General features: G+C 40.0%; 1 protein-coding gene across 2 annotated transcripts in view; it reads left to right on the top strand.

Moving 5' to 3' along the window:
- srbd1 (S1 RNA binding domain 1) overlaps positions 1-17,337 on the top strand; it is a 427,205-nt gene extending 409,868 nt beyond the window's left edge. For both annotated transcript variants that reach the window (XM_051919628.1, XM_028820290.2), the window contains exon 21: positions 16,304-17,337. In XM_051919628.1, the coding sequence (XP_051775588.1) occupies positions 16,304-16,596 (293 nt within the window). In that variant the 3' untranslated portion in view covers positions 16,597-17,337. The remainder of the gene's footprint in view (positions 1-16,303) is intronic.
- The last annotated feature ends 344 nt before the right edge of the window (positions 17,338-17,681 follow it).

Here is a 17,681-nt window from a genome sequence, read left to right as displayed (position 1 = left end):
CGGAAGTTTCTTTGGAATAATGAGAATGCCATTATTAGAAAATTTCAGTTGTATGGATCGTTTGTATGATGGCAATAATGGGTAATCCCCAGTACTGAAAACAGCTTCCTATGTCACATGAAGAGTTTTGAAGTTGGTCTAATATAGTAGATGTGCGGTGTAGCTGGGTCAGAGTAGGGGAAATATGCTGTGTCTGGTCCGAGTCAGGCATCTTGACAGCAATATTTTGAAACTATTGAGTCTTGTGGTTTAAGTGACACTTGACACTCAAACGATAATCTGGATAAGGTATCAGGGCAGCTATTGGCTCACCAAATGAGCTTAATGAATTAAAATAGATTGTGCATAGTGAAGATCGTGCTTACGTTCATATTTTGGCTCATATGGTGGGGAGGTGGAATGCTCATTGGTCATTGATGGTAAGCTGACAACAATAATACACTTGAGATCTGGTCTTTGTTCACTTCCTGCAAGGATTATTTAACTTCAGACAAAATGAAAGCAGCCCAGACTAAAAAGGAACATACATACTTTCTGAAGAGCTGTTTTTGAGTGCTGCCACCTGGAAGGAGATATGTCCATCCAAAATTTAGAAAACACAAGGAGCTTTATCTCCACTGCAGTCAAATGAGTCCATATTGACATGCATGTTCACAGGACAATAAAGGACATTTTTAACTGCTGAGCTGATTGTAATACTCTTAGCATGATCCTAAGGACTAGGGTAGTACACTTAAAATTCCTTTTCTTCTATGTAAAATATGATTTGCATTGTATCATGTTTTATGTGCTAATTCACTGACAGTTTGTGAAAGAACAATATTTAATATTTACTCTAAATGAAAACTAGTCTCCACTTACGGACAGCTAGACATATTTGTTTCTCAACCAAGTCAACTAACCGTGTGCAGCATGGTTGTAATTTGTTTCAATTGTGCACGTTAAGCATAAATGGACAAAAGCTGAGTAAAACAGGTGACCATTCCACAGAGAAAATCGAGACCAGACTGTAGCTTTGCTGATTTACATGTATGGCAAATCTGTGGTGGTTATCAGAGCAGCAGGAAACATGTTCAGCTTTAAGGTAGTGAGGATATTCACATACTGATTTGAATATTACAGTTAGCAATGTTATTTTCTTTCATTTACTGTTTATTTCTGCTTTACTTTCAACGTTAATGAGAGATGGGGCATTGTAGCATTGTTAAGATTAAATTTTGTTGGCTGCACAGTTGAAAGGACTGTGTGGCATTGTTACATACTGAGGAGATGTTGGATGTTTTGAGGATGCAGCCCTTCTTCTTCATCTTTGGTAACACGTCAATACATAAATGTTAAAATGGCCTCCAGTATGAATATAAATGTAATTAAAAGGATAATGTAATATCTTTCAAGGAGGGCCTTTAACAAAACAAAGCACTAACATTGGTGCCAGGATATGGAGCCGTCATTGCAGGTGCAATGGCACCCTAATCTCAGTACATTAGGAAAGAATTGCACTGATAAAATTGAGTTCAAAAACTCATACCTGATGTATGTGAGTCTGAGTTGCTAGGCTGTAGGATACTAATTGCAAATCTGAACTTGACCTGGCAGCCTAACTTTTAGCCTGTCGTGACAGTGACAGTAAAATCATAATCTTACTATAGCAGCTCATAAACCATAAAGATACAAATTTAATTTACTGTATGTCCCTGAAATAATACTGGCCAGGTCAAAATAATTGCAAAATTCATTGCAATTGAGATATAATAATTATTTTACTTGTTCACTGTGTTGATGCCAATATATGCAGAGAACACAGTATCACCATCCACTCAATGCATGATGTCAGACAGCTTTTCAAATAAGGAACTATAGCAATCTTTTTAATGAGTCGGGAGCAACTGTTAATAGTGTCATCAATTAATTTCAAGGTGGAAGTGAACAATGAAGGTTGATATCTGCCAATTTTTAAGGCAGGTGTTAAGGTTAACCAATTTGGACGACTTTTATATTTTCACTTTGAATTAAGTAGTACCAGGGTGTTGTACCGCATTAGCAGGGCCGGATTAAGACGAAATTGGGCCTGATGCTGCAGCGCAAAAGATGCCTATTTTTTCTCGGCATTGGTGCATGTGCATTCAACACTCACCGTACATGTGTAGTCAGGCCGACCAAGGAGCCTTAATTGCTTGTGACACAACCAGCCAGCCTTTTTTGAACATGAATAATAATAACGACGTAGTATCGTAACAACTCGAGATTAACATCAAACTATGTAACATCAACTTTCAACAGCAATTGTCTGAAAAGTGCACTTAATGCAGAAAAGGCTGAACCAGATCATCTTAACCTAGGCATATTGTGACCCTAACTACTGTGCTAGTGCTGCTTACTTATTTTGCTGTTTTTCGAGCCTAAGCAAGCGCAAATTCTTTGATCGTGTCAGTGAAGTCAAGGCTGCACAGCAGCTCATGCTTAATGCTCATAAGCGCCAGCATGCTTAGCCTTTCCTGCCCCATTTTGGACCACAGCTCTCCTTTGACTATTCCCAACTTTGAGAAGCTCCGCTCGCCGGGGGCACTGGACACCATCATGCACAGATAGATGCGCAACCCAATCTCGATGTTTGGAAATGTCTGAGAAGGATTCAATGATGACAAAAGCCTGTACATGGTAATCTCCACTGATTCGTTCACAGTCACCGGTTTCTGAGTGCACATAAATGAGCAAAGAACAATAGTGACTGTATAATAAGTAATGCTGTGTCTAGGTGTCCGAAAGTCAGACTCCAAATTTCATTCTAAGAATTATTTTGAGGTTAATATAGCAAAGGAAAACTGTTCAGCTTCCAGAAAATTCTCGTCTGTTTTCATCTGGGCCTGTTTCAGGAATGGGCATAATGCTGCAGCATCAATAGCACCCACCTTAATCCGGCCATGCGCATTAGCCATTATGGATGTAATGAGAAGTCAAGCAAAATGACCCCTTTTATTGGCTAACTTGAAAGATTACAATATGCAAGCTTACAAGGCAGCTGAGACCCCTCTTTGTGTGTGATGTACTGTAATCATAATGTACAACTTGCCTGAGGAAGTCACCTGAGTTGCCTCGAAAGCTTGCATATTGTAGTCTTTTTAGTTAGCCAATAAAAGGGGTAATTTTGCTTGACTTCTCTCTTTGAATTAAATAAGTTTTTAGTACCTGGGACTGTGGACTGTTGCAGATGTTCTGTGTGTGGCCATGATCAAGTGTGCTGAGCAGGGAAGAAATTCTGCAATGGAGAGAGGTCAAAGGAGTTTGCAGAAGGTGGGCGGATCAGGGAATGGCAGCATCCAAGTGAAGGGCACGGCACCCTGCGGAGCTGTGGAGACCAGCTGTGGTGGCAGTTCAGGTTAGCATGACAGATTGGGATGTGGTGGGTTTCGTACTTGAGATTCTCAATGTCCTGATGTGGATGGAGAGTGAAAGAAAAGAAAAGAGTCTACCTTTGGGATTTTTAATGTATTTATTGGATTTAATTATTTATTTAGCTCCCGAGGGCACAGATTTTATTTAACATGATTTCATGGATTTATTTTTTTGAAATATTTTAATGCATTGTTTTCATATTTTTGAAAAGTTCAATTTTTGTTTATAAACATATTTACATTTTCTGATCACAAAGTCTTGCCTGTTTCCTCACTTGTCCTGGTCTTTATCAATTGTGATTGTCCAGTGTCCCAGAACTGAAGACACACAGCCACGGGCAACAGGACATCACAAAATTGTCTACGGCAGGGGTGCCCACACTTTTTCGGCTTGCAAGCTACTTTTAAAATGACCAGGTCGAAATGATCTACCTACATTAAAATGCTATATATATATATATATATGCAGTTGGAGATCCACAAAGGGAGAAAAAACGAATCACGTATCATAAAATAGTTTTATTCCTGAGCTTTCAACCCCTATCAGGGGTCTTCATCAGAGGATAATGCTTAGACTTACAAGAATCAAAGGCAATATATAGCAACACATTCAGGGGGGGGTGGGTGGAGGTGACTAAGTCCGTATGATCAAAAGGGGGGGGGGGGGGTTATCGTTAAATTAAAGTGCATATGTCCTTCTTAAGTTGGCATATGCTGGGTTTATGTCCAAGTGTCTGTTGATGGCATTTTCATCTGATAGCCAAGACTCGGCCAACTCTCTGGCGCTTTTTGTACTGGCCTTAAATTTTACTTTCACGTTGTCCCAGTTGAATGTGTGTCCTGTCGATTTAGTATGTGCATATATCAAAGATAGTGCGTCCTTTCTTCTGACAGCGTTGCGATGTTCCTGTACACGTGCTGAAATTCTTTTTGACGTTTGTCCTATGTATACAGCTGACCAAGAATTGCATGGGATACTATAAACTGCGTTTCGTGTTTCGGCTGTCGATTTCTTGTTTTTAGCATTAAACAGGACCATGCGCAGATTGTTGGTGGGTTTATGTGCTATTTTGATGCCCCACTTGGTCAAGGTGTGTGCCGTGCCTTCTGACACATTATGGTGGTATGGGAGTGAATGCCAGGTGGGGTGGGGGTTCTGATGTACGTCGCTTGTATGCTGATTCCTTTGGCGCCTGCTGTGTAGACTCCGATTAATGAATGATTTTGAGTATCCGTTCGAGGTGAAAAGTTGAAACAGATAGCGTCTCTCATTAATTTTTGTTTCCTTGGTATTACAATGCGTGTGGACTCGTTTAAATAGGGTTTTCCCGCATTTTTTTTTTTAAAATCCCTTCTTTAGTCTATATAAATTGGTAGAGTAACTAGATCACAGCCGGAGTTTTGCAGTAGCTTGCGCATTTGATCGTGCGTGCGGGATGGCCAGTGTGTTAGAAGAAAAGAGATCTCAGACTGGCCGCCCTGTATGTCAATCGAGTGGCAAATGCCGTAGGGAGGATATATAGACTAACGTTGCATAGTTTTACTGGCAAATAATGTAAAGAGTATGCCACACGTGTTTCACCTTAATTCTGGGCTCATCAGGCATACACACTCACCGCACTCCCTCTCGGGGATCGAACCTCGGATGTCAGCATCAGAGGTGAAGCCTCTTTAAATTGTGCCACGGCGTGTGGTTTGTTTATTTCACATCGTGTACATTGGAGTAATTACATTCATGGCATTCATAGTCTGAATTACAATCTGATTGTATGGTAGATAACTATGCAACATTCTATGATCTGCTTCTCGCAACTGAAGAGGGCACCGTGGCAGATGTTTACCGACTTGCAGACCAACCACAAGCATTACCTGGTAGGTAACCACCCATACAATCAGATTGTGACCCTCACAGAGTCAAAAAAGCAAACGGCAATAAAACAGAAATCGACAAATGTATTAAACAACAATAAATTAAATCTAACACAAACTAAAACGATCCCACCCCAATTCCCTTTCCGGCGAATACACAAAAAACATGAACTCAGAAACAACAAACAACTAACAAAAATTACAAACAATGAAGACCGTAACAAACTCCATAGGAAACGGCAACCAATGTAGTGAAATGATGGTGATTGAATAATCTAGAGATCAGCTCGCTGTAAGTAAATGTAAAGAACAGTCTTACCGGTATATCCTGATGATGAAGAGTGATGGGATCAGGAGTGCTCCTTCTCCGAAGGTCGATGAACAATCCAATTCAGTCCTCACGCAGAAAACAAACACCAGACAGGAGATAATCCAGGACAAGAACAATAATCCAAAGGCAAGAAACGGGAAGACAGAACAGACGGGTAACTCCAGACACAACACAGCCTCCACTCTCTCTGTATCACCAGCCTCCTTTTAAAACTCGCTCTGGTGTTCTTGTCCCCAACAGTCCCTGCACCCTTGGCAGGCATCCAATCAGAGACACTGTAGAGACTTCTGGGAAATGAAGGTTTTACTCCCCGGTAGCACTTCTACAATGATTAGTAAAAATGTTACATAACGTAGAATAAGGTTGCAGTCAAGTACATTAAAACGCAGGCCTATGGATAGAGTTTCAGAGATTAGGAGCTGCTGAGCAGAAGCGGAAGTTTCTTTGGAATAATGAGAATGCCATTATTAGAAAATTTCAGTTGTATGGATCGTTTGTATGATGGCAATAACGGGTAATCCCCAGTACTGAAAACAGCTTCCTATGTCACATGAAGAGTTTTGAAGTTGGTCTAATATAGTAGATGTGCGGTGTAGCTGGGTCAGAGTAGGGGAAATATGCTGTGTCTGGTCCGAGTCAGGCATCTTGACAGCAATATTTTGAAACTATTGAGTCTTGTGGTTTAAGTGACACTTGACACTCAAACGATAATCTGGATAAGGTATCAGGGCAGCTATTGGCTCACCAAATGAGCTTAATGAATTAAAATAGATTGTGCATAGTGAAGATCGTGCTTACGTTCATATTTTGGCTCATATGGTGGGGAGGTGGAATGCTCATTGGTCATTGATGGTAAGCTGACAACAATAATACACTTGAGATCTGGTGTGAGATCACTACAACCCTCTGCCGCTGAATCTTTGTACATCGGTGACCATTCTCTAACTCAAGCAATACCTTTTTGCTCCTCCAAAGTTTATGACAAGTTGTTGCCCACCCATCTTCCAGGGTACTGTTCAAAAGTATTTCAAACTAATTTACAGAGTGCCCCATACTTTTTATTAATGTTTTAAATAAAAGTTTGGTTATAAAAAATAGCAAATGGAGAACAAGGCACTATAACAATATCTAAACACTTCCTGCTATATGAGGGGGAAATAAAGCACACCTGTCCTCCCTGGTTATAATCTGTGCAAATGTGAGATCATGACACCACTCTGTTATGCATGTACCAACAGCACTGAGCTTGACAAATCTGTTTGATGAATCATCATGTCGACTAAAAACAACTTCTAAATAAGCTATTAAGCGAGTGAAGCTTAAATGTGGAATTTCTTCAAAAACAAAGCCTTGCGGTATAATCGCTCCTTGTAGCTTAATTTCCTTAGATGACCTTTTTACAGGGGCACATTTAATGTTGTATGATGAATCAGGTTGTTTTGTTTTATTACTTTTGCTGAAGGCTTTACTTTCAGAGAGCTCTATGCTTTGTGTCTGTGAAGAAGCCACATCCTGTACTGCCAGTTTCGTTCCGTGGCTGAACAAACTTGAGCCGAGGAGGGCTGTAAAATGCATCTGGAAATATGGGACTGGAGAATTGCAGTATTTATTAAAGTTTCTAATTTGCCATACACATGAGGGATTTTTTTGACAAATTATACTGTGGTGCAGAAGTCACTGGATTGATGCCCAGACTCTGGAAATGTGAAAATATATTTAATAAAGAACAAAGACTATAAGTCATCAGTCAGATTGGACAGATAAGTGTAATATGATCCTATGAGCATGTCCCAAAATGTTTTATCATTAACATATGAAAGTAATGATGTCTCTGAATTTAGATTTTGAACTGAACTAAAAATGAGAAAGTGGGGAATTGCGTTAAGGGAGTGCCTCTGGACAGAAGTACTTCACGCAGTCTTAGTTGGGTCAAATATGTTTAAAGTATTGTACAATTAAAGAACTCAAGTGTGATTGTAAATTGAGACACCAAGATGCTTCCCTCACAGAACTACTATGAGGACTCTTCCAGTATTGCAGTCTGACTACAAGAGATCAGCATAATATCACAGCTACCTGAGCAAGCATGGAAGTTTCACTGATGTTCTGTTACTTTCTCATGTTCTTGTTGTGTCCTTTTGCATTGCAAATGTTTAAAGATCATGTACTAAAGGTGCAGACACTGTGGTACTTCCATAAAGTTTTTGTTCTGCTTGAATTCCTCTTAAAATTAATCTTTTTAAAGGTGTTGACAACATTGATCTGAATCTTTCTAGTTAATAAGATCGAAGGGAAGGCTATTAATGTGTGATCAGTCTTCTGTCTCACATCATATTCAGCTGGTAGATTTTAATTGTCTTTATTGTTTTAGCAAACCGTAATTTTGTTTGTTATCACTTAGACTTTGGTGTATTTTCTATTTAAAAGTTAACTCATTAGAAGTTTTTTCTAAGCATGCAGGCGGGTAGGCTCTGTGAATGTGTATGGGTATGTGACGGGCTAAAATTTCAAATAATATTACATCCTTAGGCCGGAGTTATACTTCATGCGACGTGACACATGCTGCAGCAGACGCTCCTGCTACTCTATACTATACTTGCGCGCGTACTTTTTGTAAATCTGGAGGAATCCGCAAGGTGGCAGTGTGAGATATTATCACGGTGAGAACATGTTCAGCTTCTCTGTGTTGTGAATTGCCTAGAACACCCATTAAATTCCGATGACACCTTACCACAATATCTCTGAAAAGGATGTTTATTGATTAAATCCAGGGATGTGTCCATTCTAGCAAGCATTGAGCACGAGTGAGAAACAATCCCTGGATGAGGCCTCGGCTCATCGCAAGGTGAATACAAGCACACACATACACTAGCGTCATTTTAGCGGCACCAAATCCCCAAATCTGCATATCTTTGGAAGGAAACTGGAGCACACTGAGGAAACCCAGCAGGAAAACATGTAAACTCCAGGCAGGGAATATCAGCAACGTGACTCCCTGCAAGACAGCAGCACTAACACTCCACCACTGTGTCACCCCCATGTGTGTAATTATTAACAGTATTCATTATTTAAACGAAATTACCGATTTATCTGTAAAATGTAATATACATACTTTAATGCTTTTCATCATGAAAATTATATCAAGTATAAATCTAAGGATTCTAAATGTACAGGGAGTTGAAATATCATACATTTAATGTGCTCAGTGTGGCAGTCTATTGCTGGCGATCCACTGCTGTCAGGAACAGAGGAAGCCCTAGAAAAAAAGATAGCACAGAAGACGGTATGTGAGAATTTTAAAATGTATCGTGTCATTACGATCGGGAATATGTGACGCTTGAATATAAAAGTACCATGAATACATCTGTATGTCGACATTTTGCTTCACCATATCGAACCATTTATCAAATATCGAAGTGCGCACACCGATCTCGTAGGATCTGCAAATGCGGCTTTCTGTCAGAGACTCTGACGTCACATTCCAACTTTTAGCCAACTGCGCCCCCCCCCGACTTTTTGCTGGTACTGCAGCTCGTACATGTGTCACATTAATTTCTGAGGACCTGCTCAGAGGACGCATCAAATGAACGCTCAGAACGCGTGGCGGCCATGATATGGGCGCGTACGCGTTCTGAGCGTGAAGTATAAATGAGCCCTAAGACACTGTCACAGTTTTCAGTCTGCCTCAGCAATATCACACCTTTTTTTACCTCAGAATTACTTCTTACATTGGACAGTCTCTAGTGTATTTTTTAAACTTTTTTTATCATAGGTACTACCACATGGAATGATATTAAAATTTTAAGTGTTTTTATAAGTCATTGTTAAAGAGAACAGAATCTGGTTATTAAAGACATTCTTTAATAGGCAGCTATATAATTCAGGATTTAAGAGAAGTTCAGTTTTGATATAAACATAAAAGTTGAAATATTTCTTTGTTACTGAGAGACAATTTTTGGTTTTACATGAAACATTGCTTTAATTATTTATGGCAGTAGAGTGGTGGTTTTCAAATTCATTCCTGGAGGACCCCTGTGGCTGCAGGTTTGTGTTCCAACCAGTTTCCCAATCAGTGAGTCACTTTACTTTTATTTGACCTCATTATTTAATTAGCTGTCTTTTTCCTTGTCTTATTCTGTGTTTAAAAGAGGGCAGTAGTTTGAGATTTACATTTGTAACACATTTAAAATATTCCTATTTTTGCCATAGCTTGACGTTTTTAACTCTCTTTTATCACGTTACTATTAATTTGTCATTTTCTGTGGAGTTTTCTCCCTTAATTATGTCCTAATATGTGCTATATAAATAAAATGTATTGAGTGATAATTAGCAAAGAACAAAATAGACATTAGGGCTAAAGCAACAGAGTAATGAAGCTTTGCAGTTTCTTTAGTGTCATACCCACTATAACAAGTATGGTCACCAGTCAGCAATAGGTTAAATAACCTGAACACTTGGAAAATTAGCGTGAAAATCACAAAGGTGATAGTGATGATGAAGAATATCTTAACATCAAATGTAAAAAAACACACTAAATTATCTCCATGTAACACATATACGTTAAATACTTTGTACGTTTCAGTAAGATTTAGTAGGCTCACTTTTGAAATTTCTGGTGTCAAGCCTTTCATCATTCTGTGTTGTTTGGCCTGATGTCCACTCCGCTCATTGAACTGAACCGCAGTACATCATCAAATAATGTTTGTTTGTTTACTCAGTAAATGTTACATTTAGTGACACCTTCATATTTCATGAAACTGTTTTTAATTTATTTGGTATTCTGTTCTAAACTATCTTTATTTGAAGTAAAAAAAATACCAAAAACGTTTTCATTATAAATAACATACATTATTTCTTACACAAGATTTTGTTTGATAACAGTTATGGTTCTTCAAAACTGTTACAGTTTTAGCTAAATTCTTTTGATTTAAGGAAGAATCATAAACACAAGGACACCTGTGAAAATTAAGAGGCATTAGATTAAGGAAAGTCCTCTGTGATGATGGACCACAGGAATCATTGTGTAGAGGGGTCCTTTCATCGGATTGGCTGGCCCAGGGCTGACTTAGGTGTGGAATGGCCAATAGGGGGAGGCAGCTTGATGGCCAAGGTATCCAAGACTCTGAACAAATCCGATTCTTATTATATGATATCGGTAATGGCGCACTGCACAATAACGTGCAGTGAATACACTTGACATTCCTAGTTTTCATCCTCTTTCTCTGTACTTTTAGCATTCGTTTGCTCAGAGGTTGATGCACTTGCTGCTTCCTGAGCAGCTCTTCTTTTCTCTACCCTAGCGGCCCGCTTCTTCTCTTCTTTCGTCGGCATCTTTTCATGTTAAAACTGATTAAGTCAGTGTTTGTGTTGTAATTGCTTAGTATGTTTTCCTTAATTTTTCACATAAGCTGGCACATAAGTCTTCAATCTGCCTCAAGAATGATTTAAAATATGAAGAGGTAGGGGAAGTGACGGCAAAGGTAGTAGAGATGAGAACGGCGTCTGTACGCATGTGCCGCACCGCCGCCCTGCTGGCCACGGCAGAGAGTTGATTCTACAAAAAAGTAAAATAAAAATAAAAAAGGAATAACCTTGGAGGTCAATCATCACCCCAAAAGTGGATAGTAGGTGTCACGTAGTATATGTGTACCAAACTTTCAGGTCAATAGGTCAAACGGTTTGTGAGCTACAGGTAATTTAAAATCCTGGACAAACAGACAGCCACGGTAGCGTATAGATCATCTACTGTTGAATTTTGCTCTACACCTGTGATATTACTTTTGCACTATTGTATTGTAATGTACAGTCATATGAGAAAGTTTGGGACCCCCTCTCAGCCTGCATAATAATTGACTCTACTTTCAACAAAAAAGATAACAGTGGTATGTCTTTCATTTCCTAGGAACATCTGAGTACTGGGGTGTTTTCTGAACAAAGATTTTTAGTGACGCAGTATTTAGTTGTATGAAATTAAATCAAATGTGAAAAACTGGCTGTGCACAAATGTGGGTCCCCTTGTCATTGTGCTGATTTGAATGCCTGTCACTGCTCAATGCTGATTACTTACAACACCAAATTGCTTGGATGAGCTCGTTAAGCCTTGAACTTCATAGACAGGTGTGTCCAATCATGAGATATAAAGATATTTAAGGTGGTCAATTACAAGTTGTGCTTCCCTTCGACTCTCCTAAGAAGAGTGACAGCATGGGATCCTCAAAGCAACTCTCAAAAGATCTGAAAACAAAGATTGTTCAGCCTCATGGTTTAGGGGAAGGCTACAAAAAGCTATCTCAGAGGTTTAAACTGTCACTTTCAACTGTAAGGAATGTAATCAGGAAATGGAAGGCCACAGGCACAGTTGCTGTTAAACCCTGCAGGTCTGGCAGGCCAAGAAAAATACAGGAGTGGCATATGAGCAGGATTGTGAGAATGGTTACAGACAACCCACAGACCACCTCCAAAGACCTGCAAGAACATCTTGTTGCAGATGGTGTATCTGTACATCGTTCTACAATTCAGCGCAATTTGCACAAAGAACATCTGTATGGCAGGGTGATGAGAAAGAAGCCCTTTCTGCACTCACGCCACAAACAGAGTCGCTTGTTGTATGCCACTACTCATTTAGACAAGCCAGATTCATTTTGGAACAAAGTGCTTTGGACTGATGAGACAAAAATTGAGTTATTTGGTCAGAACAAAAAGTGCTTTGCATGGCGGAAGAAGAACACCGCATTCCAAGAAAACACCTGCTACCTACTGTCAAATTTGGTGGAGGTTCCATCATGCTGTGGGGCTGTGTGGCCAGTTCACGGACTGGGGCCCTTGTTAAAGTCAAGGGTCAAATGAATTCAACCCAATATCAAAAAATTCTTCAGGATAATGTTCAAGCATCAGTCACAAAGTTGAAGTTACGCAGGGGTTGGATATTCCAACAAGACAATGACCCAAAACACAGTTTGAAATCTACAAAGGCATTCATGCAGAAGGAGAAGTACAATGTTCTGGAATGGCCATCACAGTCCCCTGACTTGAATATCATCGAAAATCTATGGGATGATTTGAAGCAGGCTGTCCATGCTCAGCAGCCATCAAATTGAACTGAACTGGAGAGATTTTGTATGGAAGAATGGTCAAAAATACCTCCATCCAGAATCCAGACACTCATCACAGGCTATAGGAGGACAGCGTCAAGAGGCTGTTAGATTAGCAAAAGGAGGCTCAACTAAGTATTGATGTCATATCTCTGTTGGGGTGCCCACATTTATGCACCTGTCTAATTTTGTTATGATGCATATTGCATATTTTCTGTTAATCCAATAACCTTAATGTCACTGCTGTAATACTACTGTTTCCATAAGGCATGTCAGATATTAAAAGGAAGTTGCTACTTTGACAGCTTAGGCAATGATAAACAAAAATTCAAAAAATTAAGAGGGGTCCCAAACTTTTTCATATAACTGTATTTACCCCTTTTTTTTTTTGACATCCCCTGCACGCCCAACCTACATGGAACGGGGTCTCTCTCTTCTTGGGAGTTTTTCCTTATCTTCTTAGAGAGTCAAGGCTGGGGGGCTGTCAAGAGGCAGGGCGTGTTAAAGTCCAGTGTGACTCTTTTTGTGTGATTTTGGGCTATACAAAAATAAATTGTATTAAATTTAGGACTGAAGCACTTCTTTACGCAAAGAGTTGTGGTAATCTGGAACAAACTACTAAGGCATGCAGTTGAAGCAGAAATCCTGACCATTTTTAAGAAGTACAGCATATGGATAAGATATTAGGACAACTTAGCAATTAGCTAAAGAAATAAAATTGATGGACTGAATAGTCTCCTTTTGTTTGTCAGATTTCTTATTTTCGTGCAGCTGTTAGTGAGGGTTGCTTGCAGTGTCCCTAGTATTGTTCTATTAATTAGAGTTGTAAAAGAAAGTATCTATATTTATAAACCTAATGTATTTTTGAAGAATGCTATAGAAAAAGAAATTGTCCAGAAGTACATTGCATGTGAAAGTGAATCACAAGTATGGTAGTTTAGCCGACAAGATAGTGATCTTTAGAAGCCCACTTTATAAAGGGTTTTGCCAACGTTCTCAGTTGATCCTTTATAGTATCCCACGCATGTGCACTGGGGCAACTTAAAGGGTCAGATAAGTCTGTCTGATGGGCATTTAAAACCTTTTTGTCCAGAATGATTTTAATTTGGTACTCGCCCAAAACATCTGGCCTAGTGAGGCTTGTGACGATGCAGGTTCAGCTCCGTGCTCCCATCAGCTGTTGGTGTTGGGTTCAAGGGCTCCCTGTCGGTAATGTCACCGATGAGCTAGACAGTGAGGCAATAATAGCAAGGGGATGATGGTACAAAAATATGCAAAGTGCTTTTATTAAAAGACAGTCAAAATAATCAGTGTTCTAATAAAGTGCTGTGCATTCAAATGTTTTCATTAAATGAATAATCCATAAAAAGAAACGTGTGGAGGTTAAAATACACAAAAACAACAATCCTTTCAAATGAGGTTAAAACGTTCATCAGGAAGCAGTCTTTAAAAACAAATGACAAGCCCGGTGCTTCTTTCCTGTTAGTGTTAGCGTCTCACCTGCTTCTCCCATGCGAGTCCTGTAACAGGTGAGATGCTCTCATTGCAGCTGACCTTCTGCCTACTCCTCCTGCTACTGTCAGTCGCCTTTCCGATCCTTGGCTCCGGTCGTCTCCTCCAGACAACGACACGGCCAAGGCTGTCACGTGGAGGACATCATATCCCATGTCCAGACTCCCTCTGCCATCCGCGGCATCATGCGGACAGTCACCCGTCTCCCGGTCACTCCCGTCGTTCCTGAAACAAACTCTGCGGGAGCGACAACCACTACTATGCCCTGGATGTCGGCCTAACACCCAGGCTGTCTGCTCAGCTGCCGTGAGCCTGCTCTCGCTCGCTCATTCTCTCGTACCGGCGCACGCTCTCTCTCTCTATTGCTTCCTGCTTTCTTCAGCAACCTCCGTCTTTCTTTCACCTCGTTCTCTTTTTCTTCCTTCTTCCCTAACCATCACCGGCTTCTCTATATATGCAGAGAGGACATGCCAGCTGCAGCACATTAGCCCCAGGAACAATCACGGATGGGGGCAGTCTCTCACCTGTGCACTTAGGTGAGAAACACCCACACCGCAGATCGCCCTGAGACGCTACAGCCACCACGCCCCCTCGCTAAGCCGCGAGCGTGGCGATTATTTAACTGGCCTTTGCTGGAAGAGCTGTGGACCCATATCACCACAAGGCTGGAGCACGATTGCAATGTTCGCAGGTTGGATGTTCGCCTGGAAACATTTTGGACAATTTTAAATAAGATAGATGTGCTTGATTAAAAAAAAAAAAGAAGTAAGTTGAATAATTGAATGCTTTGCACATATGGAGCTTGAGTGAACTCTATGCATGGCTGCCTTCCACTCGTTTTCTGAAATGTTGAGTAAGAGATCCTTTTCCCACTGTACTCTGGGATCTTTAAAATGGTTTTGTTATTACAGAAATGCCGTCTGAGTCCCCAAAGACTGATTAATATCTCTTCTGGAATAGAAATAGGTGGGAGGTGAGGCCAAATTGGGCAGATTTTGTTTAGCAAAGTTTCTAATTTGGAGAATTGATGGGAAACTAAATTTAGAGTGTAATTGTTCATAGGATTCAAAGATGTTATCTATATACAAATCTCTAAATGATTTAATCCTGTACTTTTTCCAAACATTAAAAACTGTGTTATTTTTGAGAGGGTGAGAAAAAGGTGGGTATCATGTAGAGGTGCTACAAATAAAACATTCTCCAACTTGAAGTGCTTCCTATAATGGTTCCTTATTATGAGTGAATGAAGGACAATTGGGTTGTTAGTATATTGACGATAACTTGTATTTACTGGTGTACAAAGGAAGGAATATAAAGAAGTACTACAGGATTTCATTTCTATTGCAGACCAAGCTAGTATGTGTTCATCTATTTGTGTCAAGGTCCAGGTTTTTATAGCTTGTATTTACAGTTTGCCGCCCAGTCATAAAATTGAAAATCAGTTAGAGTCATGCCACCTTCTGATTTAGGTCGTTGTAGGGTCACCCTTTAAATGAGGTTATGATTGAATCTAATTTCTTAAAAATGATTTGTTAATGTATATGGGGATGTACAGTATCTAGGATTTTTGTGTCCAAACAGAATAGCTGCTTTATGTTAAACCAGAAGTTCATCATATCCTGTTATCGATTCATTAATCCACCTTTCACTGGTGCACTTTTCTGTTTTCTAGACCACTTTCCCTTGCACTAGTCCCTTCCAAAAGATCATCCAAATCCATATTATTGGAACATTTAAGTTTATTTTTGAGGCTTAAATCCTTTCTGGGCCTGTGAAGCCTGAGGCAGGCCACTGGAAATTGGGAGTAAGCCCAATGAGGTGAAGTCTTTTTCCAGGCAGGCAAAGAAGGCTTGGCCTGTGATACCTTTTGTAGAGGATTGGTGGGTGACTATTTTGCTCAGTATCACAACTGTGTGTTTTGTTGGGATGACTTTTTTTCAGCAGCTTCTGGCCCAAAGAGTATTAGCTGTTTGAAAATCTGGCACCAGGTTAGGTCTATTTGATGACTCCTCATTCTAAGAGACAGCTTCACTTGGCTCAGTTTCTGCTAGAACTTCAAACCATCACTAAAGTTGTGCTCACTTTCATTGTCTCCTTTTATATTACAGATTTTGAAAAACCAGTCTTCAAGCGAGGAATAGTTTCTATGGATGATCTCACCGTCGGCGCTGTGTTGACAGGCCGAGTGGAAAACACTGCACTCTTCGGAGCTTTTGTGGACATTGGGGTGGGCACGTCAGGTTTAATCCATAAAAAATACATCACTGAAGCCAAACTACCACAGGATAAGAGACGACGAAGTTTGGCCCTGGGGCCTGGAGAAAGAGTTGAAGTACGGGTGCTCAGCGTTGATCCAGGAAGAGGCCGCATTGGGCTCGACCTTCTGCGTGTTCTAAAGTGAGATCTGTGTTGCCTATTTGATTTATTGCACCTAGAAATGTATGTTCATCTTCAATCTAAAAATGCACATTTCCTGTACTATATATATATATATATATATATATATATATACACACACACACACACCAACAGGTGACCAGCAATAAGGAAACCATATGATATCAATAGACCCACATTTTATGACTTATTTTTACAAAAGGACATTTCTGCAGATAAGTATAAAATACAAGGTACTTTCTCTGCCTTTCCAGGAACAAATACAGTAAGTTTAACTACATATTATGAGGATATCATGCAAAACATCAATAAAATGGGCCACAGCTTTTTGGTTTTCTTTTTTATTTTAAATGTATATAGACACTTATGTTGTCTGCACCACAGCGCTGTGAGTCTCTCTGTTTTGCTCAGTAATGCATCCCCATTGTGTGGATACTGCAGTCTGAATTTTTGGAAGTGCTCGGAAATGCACATATTTTATGAGATGAGAATTGGCCCATGAAAGCTCATGTTTAACTCCTAAAACCACAGAACACATCCTATCCCATAGAAAGTTCGGTGAGATTTGTTTTTTTGGAAACACAAAGTCCTGCTGTCATCTGAGTGAAGAATTTTAAACTGTGCCAAACAAGAACTTGGTCTTGCCTCACATGGAAACTTTTCTTGTTACAATTTGTGATGCAGTTGTTTCAAACCACCTGGAAGATGTAGTTGTTTTCTAAATAAACAAATAAGCTTTTATCAACTGTAACACCGATTGTGGTGGTCCCTGTCCATGGAGTCTGATTTCAACTGACTGCATTAGGAGAACGGACAGAAGCGCTCCGTTTTTTTCCCCCAGTAGAAGCTGTTAACTTCCTGTACGCTAGCGTTCTGCGTATCTGAAGGTTGCAGCACCAGTGTCCTAACATCACTACAGTACTCTGGGAGCAAAATATTTCTGTTTGAGATTCTTAGACAGAACCCAGAGAACTGTGAATTGCAGGACAACTTCTCGTATCTCATTACTGATACATGTGAGGCTGGATGGACATCCTGAGCAAGTTCTGGGCTGGTTTGGCGATTTTCAGTCACTCCCTTCAGCAAATT

Source organism: Erpetoichthys calabaricus, chromosome 15 (genome assembly GCF_900747795.2).
Source record: "Erpetoichthys calabaricus chromosome 15, fErpCal1.3, whole genome shotgun sequence".
Taxonomy (NCBI): Eukaryota; Metazoa; Chordata; class Cladistia; order Polypteriformes; family Polypteridae; genus Erpetoichthys; species Erpetoichthys calabaricus.
This window is presented reverse-complemented; position numbering and strand designations above follow the sequence as displayed.